The sequence below is a fragment of the Alligator sinensis genome, unplaced genomic scaffold (genome assembly GCF_000455745.1).
Source record: "Alligator sinensis unplaced genomic scaffold, ASM45574v1 scaffold137_1, whole genome shotgun sequence".
In the NCBI taxonomy this organism is placed as follows: domain Eukaryota; kingdom Metazoa; phylum Chordata; order Crocodylia; family Alligatoridae; genus Alligator; species Alligator sinensis.
In genome coordinates, this window is record NW_005842545.1 from 897,489 (window position 1) to 907,235 (window position 9,747).

Below are 9,747 nucleotides of genomic sequence, written 5' to 3' on the forward strand. Positions count from 1 at the left end.
CCCCCCCCATTCTGGGTGTACCTCACTCCTGACCCGCAACCCCACATAGCCCCATGGTGCCCCTCACCCCTGATCCGCAGCCCAGGTGCCATGGCCCTGCAGTGTCCATCATTCCTGACCCACATCTGCCCACATTGGTACCCCACATTCCTGTTCTACTGCCCCCACAGGCACCCCACAGTGGCCCAAGGAGAAGGTGACCCCTGTGGAGGTGGAGGAGGGGGCATCCGTGGTGCTGCCCTGTGACCCTCCCCCCAGTGCTGTCCTCCCCCGTATCTACTGGCTCAACAGCCGTGAGTGACACCCCCCCAACCACCAGGGCCTTAATCTGGGCCTGAGGCAGGGTGGGGAGGGAGGAGCCATGATCCTGGAGAAGGGCGGTATGGGGTCCTGATCCGGGGGTGGGAGGAAAGAGCGGAGGAGCCTTATCCTGGGGTATTGGGCAGGCCAGAGGGACCTGATCCTGAAGTAGGGAGAGAGGAGGAGCAAAAGCCCTGATCCAGGCCTGATCCTGGAGTGGGGGGTCCCAATCCTGGGCTTTGGGGGGCAGAGGGTAAGGGGGGGCCCCAATCCAGGGCCTGATCCTGGAATATGGGAGGATCTGGAAGCCCCAGTTTGGGGGCTGGGATGGTCCTGATCCAGGCCCAATCCTGTGGGCCCTCATCCCAGGTCCTGATCTTGGGGGATTGGAGGGGCCTGGGGTGGTCAGGAGTCATGACCCCACCCTGCCTCTTCCAGGCATCATGCATATTGCCCAGGATGCACGGGTGAACATGGGCCAGGATGGCTACCTCTACTTCGCCCACGCAGTGCCTAGTGACAGCCACCCTGACTATATCTGCCACGCTCACTTTCTGAGCCCCCGCACCATTATCCAGAAGGAGCCCATCACCCTGCGTGTCACCCCCAGTATGTGCCGGGGCTGGCAATGTGCCCAACTCGGGGGGGGGGGGGGGGGGGGGGGAGATGGCAGCCAAGTGTAACAAGCTGAGATGCAGCCAGTTCTGGGGTGGGAGGACTGGCATCTGAATATAACAAGCTACATAGCTGGCTCTGGAGTGGGGGATACTGATAACTGAGTGTAACAGAATGAGATGAATCTGGCTCTGGAGGGGTTGGCAGGCAGGGCTGCTGGATAAGTGTAATGAGCTGAGATGCAACTGGCTGTGGGGTAGAACAGCTGGGTATAACAGGGATGGCCTGAGATGCTGCCAGTCTGGGGTGGAGGAAGCTGACAGCTGAATGTAACAGGCTGAGATACAGCCAGCTTTTAGGTGGGGCATGCTGGTAGCCAAGTATACCATGGAGTTTGTGATGCACCCAGCTATGTGGAGGCTCTGTTAACCTCTTGGTCCCCTGTCCACAGGCAATGCCCTGAAGCACCGTCCCCCGCAGCTGCTGGTGCCGCGTGGTGAGAGCTCCGCTTATGTGGCGCTGCAGGGGGGCACCCTGCTCCTTGAGTGTATTCCTGAGGGCTTGTGAGTCCCACCCTAGGGCATTGTGGGTAATGGGGCTGGGAGGGGGGTGGAGAGGGGGATTGTAAGTAATGGGGTTGGTGGGTGGGTGTCCAGAGGACTGTGGGAAACTTCTGGGCCCCTTGGTTCCAGGGGATAGTGAGTAAATCTTGCTCCTTTCAATCCTGGTGCATTGTGGGTAAGGTCTGGTCCCACTAGCCCCAGGGCATGGTGGGTAAGTCCCACTCCCTGCAAACCTGATGTGTATCATGGGTCAGGCCTTGTTCCTTCAGCCCCAGTGCATCATGGGCAAGTCCCATTCCCTCCAGCCCTAGTGTATTATGGGTCAGACCCAGTGCATGGTAGGGAGCTACTCTCACCCACACCTCTGGTGCATTATGAGTCAGGTGCGGTGCCCCCAGCCCCAGTGCATCATGGGTCAGGCCTGGTCCCACCAGCCTCAATGCATCATGGGTAAGGGCTGACTCCCCCAGCCCCAGTGCATTGTGAGTAACTGCCCCCAGCCCAACGCCGACAGTGGAGTGGCTGCGTCTGAATGGGCCCCTCCCAGCTGAGCGCGTCTCCCTTGAGAACTTCCAGCGGACACTGCAGATCCAGGCGGTGGCTGAGGAGGATGACGGCGAGTATCAGTGTGTGGCCAGGAACAGCCAGGGCAGCACTCGGCACACGTTCAGCGTTACTGTCGAAGGTGGGAGGCTGTGGGTCAGGAGTTAGGGGCACCCATATAGAAGGGGGCTGCAGGTCAACAGTGAGGGGCACTGCTCTTACCTTGCCCCCACTGCTTGCCCCCAGCGGCTCCATACTGGGTCCGGCGCCCCCAGAGCGGGATCTATGCCCCAGGGGAGAACGTGCGCCTGGTCTGTGATGTCTATGGGAAACCCAAGCCCCAGGTGACTTGGCGCATGAATGGGATCCCCTTGGAAGGTGAGTCTTTGTGGGGGGTCCCCTTGGGTTGGGAATGAAGGGCACCAATAAGGAGGGATGCAGATTGGGAGTGAGGCACTGCAGAGCCATGGGAGGGGCTGCAGGTTGGGAATGAGGGGCACCATTGTTGGAGGACTGTGAGTCGGGAGTGAGGGGCACTGTGGGGCTGTGTGTCAGGAGTGAGGGGTGCCAATCTCACTCATCCCCGGCCCCCAGAAGTGGACGCAGACCCCCGGCGGACTGTGCGGGGTGGGACACTGATCCTGGCACAGGTGGAGCCCAACGACACGCAGGTGATGCAGTGTGAGGCTGGGAACCGCCATGGCCGCCTGCTGGCCAACGCCTATGTGCATGTGCTTGGTGAGCCCCAGCGACCGGTGCCAGGATGACCATGGCCCCTGCAAATGTCTCCACAGCAGCCATCACCAACTATCCTCATAGCAACCACACAACAACACAATCCTTGGCCATGGGAACTGTCTCTGTGATGGGCAGAACCCAAGCCATGGCAACAGCTCCCATGGTGATAGTCTACCCAGCCACCCACAGCTCCTTGCTATGGCTGTTGTCTCCATGGCAACCATCCTCTGGCAGCAGTTGCCCCTGGCCATGGCAATTGCTTCTGTAGCAACTGCAGCAACCAACCCACCACCCCCACATGCTTCCATGGCAATGGTTCCTTCTGGCAACCATGACAACTGCTTCAATGGCAACCATGGATCCACATCTCCTGCCTATGGCAATTGTCTCCATGGCCACCGTTGCCCGGAAGGGCGGTTCCCCAGCTGTGACATCTGCTTCCATGGTAACTCTCTGGCAAGCACAATACCTCAGTTTATGGCAGCCACTTCTATGGCAACCGCTACCTAGCAACACCAACCCCAAGTGTTTCCATGGCAACTATGTTCCCAGCCACCCCCTGCACCCTCTCTGGCTATGGCAACAGCTTCCACCGCAACCAGCTGCCAACAACCACATCCCCTGGTCATGGCACCTGCTGCCATAGTAACCCTTCTCCTGGCAGCTGCTTCCTCTGGCTGTGGCAACCATCTCCGTGGCAACCTTCCCTGTCCCCACTTCCCCCTCCCCAGGCAACTCTATCCCTTGGCCATAGCAACTGCTGCCCTTGCAGCCACAGGAACTTCTTCCATGGCAATGGTCCCACTTCTGCTGTGGTAACCAGGTCCAGGATTCCCCCCCCCCCCCCATGGCAACCACTGGCTCTGCCCTGACAACATCCCTGAGGCCTGGGGGATGCCCTGGTGTGTCAATGAGTGCCTCCAGCCACCATCACCAGGGTGACAGCCCCCCCTTAGCAACAGGGGGGCACTGGGGGGCTGGAAGGGGGGGCAGAGCCACAGTGCCCCCACCCCAGCACCCCCCTCCCTCCCCAGAGCTGCCGGCCCAGATCCTGACGACTGATGGGCTCCAGTACACGGTGGTGGAGAACAGCAGCGCCTGGCTGCACTGCCACCCCTTTGGTGCCCCAGCGCCTGCCCTTACCTGGTGAGACACCCCTGATGCCTTGCCAATGCCCTCACACCTGCCCTTACCTGATGAGAGACCCCTGGGACCCCCAGAACCCCACCAGCCTCCCCTAAACCCGTCATACCCACTCTCACCTGGGGAGAAACCCCTTGGGATCACCCCAGGACCACTACATAGCTTCCAACCCCTGAGGACCCCTTCCCCAGAGTTCTTCACACCTGCTGACTCCTGGTGAGAGCCCCCACGTGGGACCCCATGCCCCCTCCACAGCCCCCCAACACACTGCCGTGTCCTCACCTGGTGAGAGACCCTTAGGACTCTCCTGGAGCCCTTCCAGGAACTCCCCATGGCCCCCCAAGACCCCTACATGCCCTCCAGATCTCCCAACCCTTCCCAGGACCCCCACCCTGTGGGGGTTTGGACCAGGCCTTCCAGAGTGGTGAAAGCCCTCCTCAGAGCCCCCCCCCAGGTTCCCCCAGAGCCCACTTTTCCCCCACGTGCCCCCCCGGGTTGAGGGGGGGCTGGCACTGGGGGCAGGTCTGAGCTGTGGCCCCTCCTTTCCCACCCCAGGTGGCAGGGGACGGGAGAAGAAGCCTGGCTAGAGATGGGGGCAGGGTTTGGGCTAGGGGGAGGGTTCTATGCTGCTCTTGCCCCCCCCAACCCTGCCCTGGGCTTAAGGCCTAGGGGCAGGGCCTGGGGCTATGGGTGAGGCTCCTGATGCTTCCTATCTCCCCTTTCCTGCCCAAGGGTGACATAGGGGGCAAATCTAAGGCCAAGGGTACAGAGCTGGGGGTGGGGCATGGGGCTGGGATTTTTGGCACCCACTGACCCTCCCCGATTCCTGTTCCCCCTCCCACAGGCTGACAGAGGCGCAGGCGCCAGCACTGGGTTTGGACCGGGCCTTCATCTTCACCAATGGGACCTTGTGGTTGAGCAGTGCCCAACTCAGTGACACTGGCACCTACACATGCCATGCCCACAACACCCATGGCAACACCTCCATCACCGCCCACCTTGCTGTTAAGGGTATGCCCCGCTCCTCCACATCCCCTGCATGCACTGGGGCAGTGACCCCCCGCAACCACTGCCACAATCCCAGCATACACTGGGACAATGCCCCCAGCGTGTACTGGGGCAATACTCCTTATTCTAGCATACACTGGGGAAGCCATTCCCCCCAAGCCTCCATTACCACTGCCACCATGCCAGCCTGCACTGTAGCAGCGTCCCAGCCCTCCAAATCCTGCTGGATACTCTTCCATTGTCTTAGCATTCACTGGGGCAGGGCCTCCCACAACCAGCCCACCATGTGCTGGGTCAACACCCTCTACCACCCCAGCATGCACTAGGACAATGTTTCCCCAGCCATCCCAGCATGCACTGCAGCAACTCCACTGCCCCTAACCTTTTTGCCTAGTCCTTCCATTATCCCAGCATGCACTGGGGCATTGGCAGTGACCATTCCCCCTGCTCCCACCATACAGTGTACAGTGGGACAATACCTGTCCCCCCAGCTATCCCAGCAAGCTCTGGGGTAACACAACCGCCCTTACAAACACTCTCCTCTGTGGTCCTCCACCCTCCCAGCATGCACTGAAGTAAACCCCTTCCCCAGTTCAGCTTGCACTGGGATGTGTTCCCTCGCCAATCCCAGTAAGCACTGAGGCAACACACTACCCCCTCCATCCCAGCATGCTCTGAGGCAACATCCCCTCCCCACCCCCCTGCATCTGGCTGCTTGGTCAGTCTTCCACCATCCAAGCTTGCTTTGGGGCAGAATTCAGGCCTGGCTACCCCAACCTCCCCAGCATGCCCTGTGACAGTGAACCCCCCCAACCACCACCAACACCACCACCGCATTGGAGCAGTGCCCCCATTGAACCTTGCTACATTATCTTCTCCATGCCCCCCTGTTTACCAGCATGTTTTGGGGTAAGAGGTTGCTATCCTCTTGCCACTGGGTGGTGAACAAGGCATTCTGGTAAGGTGCCAGCTGCCCCACAGTATTCTAGGAAAGCTTGCTGACTCCTGACTTTTGACCCCCATCTCCAGTGGCCACAAGAGTGGAGCTGACCCCCCGCAGTGCTACGGTGAAGAAGGGGGAGACGGTGACGTTTGTCTGCAAGGCCCAGGCTGACCCCTCCCTGTCCCCTGCCACCTTGTCATGGGACCGGGATGGGCAGCCACTGAGGGAGACCCCTGACAGTGACAGGTGAGGCCTCAGGGCACCTTTGGGGAAGCTCGCAGCCTGGGGACACCATTGGGAGAAGCTTGCAGCATTCCCCCCACCCCCCCACAGGCTGGTGCTGGAACCTCAAGGCGCAGGTACCGAGGTGCTCACAGTGGCTGGTGCCGACTATTGGGACCAGGGCCGGCTGCGATGCCAGGCACGCACAGAACTGGATGTCGTGGAGGCTGAAGCCATGCTACGGGTCGTGGGTGAATCCCCCAATACTGATTTATTGCCTACAGGGTGGGAGGCATGGCCCTGAATCATGATTGGTCCTCTAGGGCAGTGTTTCTCAACCTGTGGGTCACAACCCAAAAGTGGGTTGCAAGAATATATGAAAGGGTCACAAACAAACTTTAAAAATGGATTCTCCTTTAAAGGAGAACAACCTGGGAAACCATGGCTTTTCCCTCGCAGGCTGGCAGAGCTCCAGCCTGCAAGAGGTGGCCTTGGCCCCCCACCCCACATCTTCCCTGCCCCACGCACCGGATGCTGGGGTCTGTGAGCAGTGGATTGGGAGTGAGGGGCACTGGGTCAGGACTGGCCATTGATGTTTACAAGTGGGTCCTGGTACAAAAATGGTTGAGAACCACTGCCTGGAGGAAGGAGGGGAGGGACTAAATCCTCCTTGGTTCCACAGAGGTTCATGTGGGGGATCCCTGAATCCTTCCTGATTGGTACCCCCACCTAGGGGTGGGGGAGGGCTCCTTAATTTTGATTGGTTCCCAGGGCATCATGTGGGGGGTCCCTGAATTCTGATGGGCGTCCTCCAGGGGGCAGGAGTCTGGGCCCTGATCCTGTGTGGGTGGTCATGTGGCAAGTCTCTAAATCCAAAGGGAGGAGGGGGAAGGGGGTTGGGGCCCTGATCCTGGGCCCAATTAAGGCTGGGGCAGGTGGGGGTGGGGGGCTCCCTGGCCTCAGCTGTAACCCCCTGCCCCCGGTCTCCCCCATCCCTCCACAGGACGGCCAGGGCCAGTGTCGGAGCTGCAGGTGTCAGAGCTGGAGGCCGGGCGCTGGGTGACACTGAGCTGGACTCCAGGGGATGAGCACAACAGCCCTGTGGAGAGTGAGACCCCCTTGGGCCCCCCAAACCCTCAGGACTCCCTAAATGCCCCCATATCTCCCCCACGCCCACAGTCCCCTGTAATCTCCCAACCCAACTGCAGTCTCCCCAGACCTCCCAGGACCCCACCAAGCTGTCTTGAACCCCCAGCCCTGGCCAGAGACCCTCCAAAGACCCACCAGAACACCCAGACCTGAAATGCTCCAGTTCCCCCAGACCCCCTCACCCCCCCAAACCATCTCCAAACCTTTGTGATCCCCCCCAACCCTCTCCAGCCCCCTGATTCCCAAATCCTCCCAGACCCATCTGATTCCTCCCACCCCAGCCTTCCCAACCCCAAAACTCCTGGACCCCCAACATTTTCAGACCCGTTTGGACCTCCCCAACCCAGCCCTCCCAGACCCAAAATCCCCTGGACCCCTCTGAACTCCCAAATCCAGCCCCCTCAGACATATCCACCAACCACTACAGCTGCCCTGAGCCCCCAAAACCCCACCACTGCTTGAGCCTCCTGACCCTGCCAACCTCTTCCAAGGTTCCTAAAACTACTCCCTGACTGCCTCCAACATTCCCAACACCCACAGAGGATCCTACAAACTCCCCTGACCCCCCAACACCTACAGCTCCCCCAAACCCCTGTGGACCCCCCACACCCTCTAACCCCCCCAACCCCTGCCTGGACCCTCCAACCCCACCAGGACCCCAAGTCATCCCTGAGCCCCTCCCAAATCTTTGCAGGACCCCTAAACACTTGCTTACCCTGCCAGCCCTCCCAACCCCCAAATACCCCTCAAACTCCCTTGGCCCCACCTGGACCCCCTACAACTCCCTAGGACCCCCAAAACTCCTACCAACTGCCCCAGACCCCCCAACTCCCCCTTATTTTCCCCAAACTCCTCCCTGGATCTGCCAGCCCCCCAAGGACCTCCTAAAACCCCTTTGATTCTCCCAGATACTCCAGCCCCCAAGAAACTCCCCTTAGACCTCTCCAAAACATCTCTCAGCTCCCAAACCTTGTCAGACCCCCCAAGCTCCCCATATCCCCCCATGGACCCCCAAGCCCTCCTTGGGAATCCCCATAGGCTCCCTCCAAACTACCTCAGGTCCCCCTACCCACCCCAAATCCACCAAGGACCCCTTAAATATCTCTGAACTTCCCTGGTGGGTTTTGGGGGATCCTGAGTTATTGGGGTATCTGGTGGGTTTGGGGGAACCCTGAGTTCCTGGGGGGGAGGCTGATGGGCTTCGAAGGTGTCTCTGAGTTATTGTGAGGTCCTTGGAGGATTTTGGGGTTGTCTCTGGTGGGTCTTGGGGGAGCTCTGGATTTCCAGGAAGGAGGGGGCACTCTGGTGGATGTGGGGAGGCCCCAGTTGCTTTTGGGTGGTCCCTAAATTATTCAGGGGCCTGGCAGGTTTCATGGGGTCTCTGTAGAGTTCTGGGGGTTTCTTCAGTTATTAGGGGGTCTTTGGTGGGGCTTGGAGGGTCCTTGGAGTTTTGGAGGGTCTCTGGCAGGTTTTGGGGATCCCTGAGTTAGTGGGGGGCCTTGAGGAGCCCCAGAGTTTCTGAAGGGGCCTTAGTAGCTTTGAGGGACTTGGTTTTGGGGGGGGTCCCTGAGTTATTGGAGGCATTTGGCAGGTGTTGGGGGGTCCCTAGAGGTTTTGGGAGGGCTGCTGGATTTTGTCGGGGTTCTAGGCATCAGATTGTGATGGATTGTGATGGATTTGGGGAGGCCCAGGGAACTTTTGGGGGGTTCCTGAGTTATTGGAAGATTCCTGGTGGGTTTTGGGGCATGTCTATGGTGTTTCGGGGTTCCCAGTTTTTGTGTTTGGGGTCTTGGGGGACCTGAATGGGTGTTGGGGATATCTGGTGGATCTTTGGGGTCCTATTTTTTTAGGTTGGGGGCCTGGTCAGTTTTGGGGCATTCTGGTGGGTCTTTGTAGTTCCTGAGTTTGTGAGGGGGCTGGTGGTTTTTCGGCCCCCTTGTGGATTTAGCAGGGGACTCTGGTGGGTCTCTGGGTGTTTCTGACTTTTTGGAGACTCTGGCGTGTCATGCGGGGGCCTGGTGGAGTTGGTGGGCTCCTGAAAAGTATTGGGGGGCCTGGTGGGTTTGGGGTTAGTCTTAGGCAAGTTTATGAGCTACCTGAGTTATTTGTGGGGGAGGGGCTCTGGTGGCTCATGGTGGGGCCCTGGCAGGTATGGACAGGGCTCCTGACATTTTGGAGTCCCTGCAGAGTTCGTGGTAGAGCTAGAGGAGCAGATGTTCTCACCAGGGCAGTGGCGGGAGGCAGCCGTGGTGCCCCCGGTGCCCCCGCAGACCCGTCTGGCACTGTCTCCCCATGGCCGCTACCGCCTGCGTGTGCTAGGTGCCAATGCTTATGGCCGTGGAGTTCCTGGCACCCCCAGCACCCCCATCACCACCCCTCCTGCTGGTACCACACTGCAGGGGACCTTGGAGGCTTTGGAGGGGGCAGGGGGCTTCATAGGATATTGGGGGGTCAAGGAGGCTGAAATGGTTTGGGGGGGATGTGGAGGGCCCAGTGGGGTGTAAGGGGCTGGGGGACTTGTGG

At 59.8% G+C, this 9,747-nt stretch overlaps 1 protein-coding gene across 1 annotated transcript in view; it reads left to right on the forward strand.

Moving 5' to 3' along the window:
* The window catches only part of L1CAM (L1 cell adhesion molecule), a 33,992-nt gene that overhangs the window by 7,561 nt on the left and 16,684 nt on the right, over positions 1 to 9,747 (forward strand). Inside the window, exons 6-17 of the mRNA XM_025213721.1 lie at positions 165 to 293; positions 739 to 909; positions 1,367 to 1,478; positions 1,979 to 2,163; positions 2,268 to 2,399; positions 2,616 to 2,759; positions 3,794 to 3,905; positions 4,747 to 4,913; positions 5,940 to 6,099; positions 6,187 to 6,326; positions 7,079 to 7,183; positions 9,412 to 9,609. Coding sequence (XP_025069506.1) covers positions 165 to 293; positions 739 to 909; positions 1,367 to 1,478; positions 1,979 to 2,163; positions 2,268 to 2,399; positions 2,616 to 2,759; positions 3,794 to 3,905; positions 4,747 to 4,913; positions 5,940 to 6,099; positions 6,187 to 6,326; positions 7,079 to 7,183; positions 9,412 to 9,609 — 1,755 coding nt within the window. The remainder of the gene's footprint in view (positions 1 to 164; positions 294 to 738; positions 910 to 1,366; positions 1,479 to 1,978; positions 2,164 to 2,267; positions 2,400 to 2,615; positions 2,760 to 3,793; positions 3,906 to 4,746; positions 4,914 to 5,939; positions 6,100 to 6,186; positions 6,327 to 7,078; positions 7,184 to 9,411; positions 9,610 to 9,747) is intronic.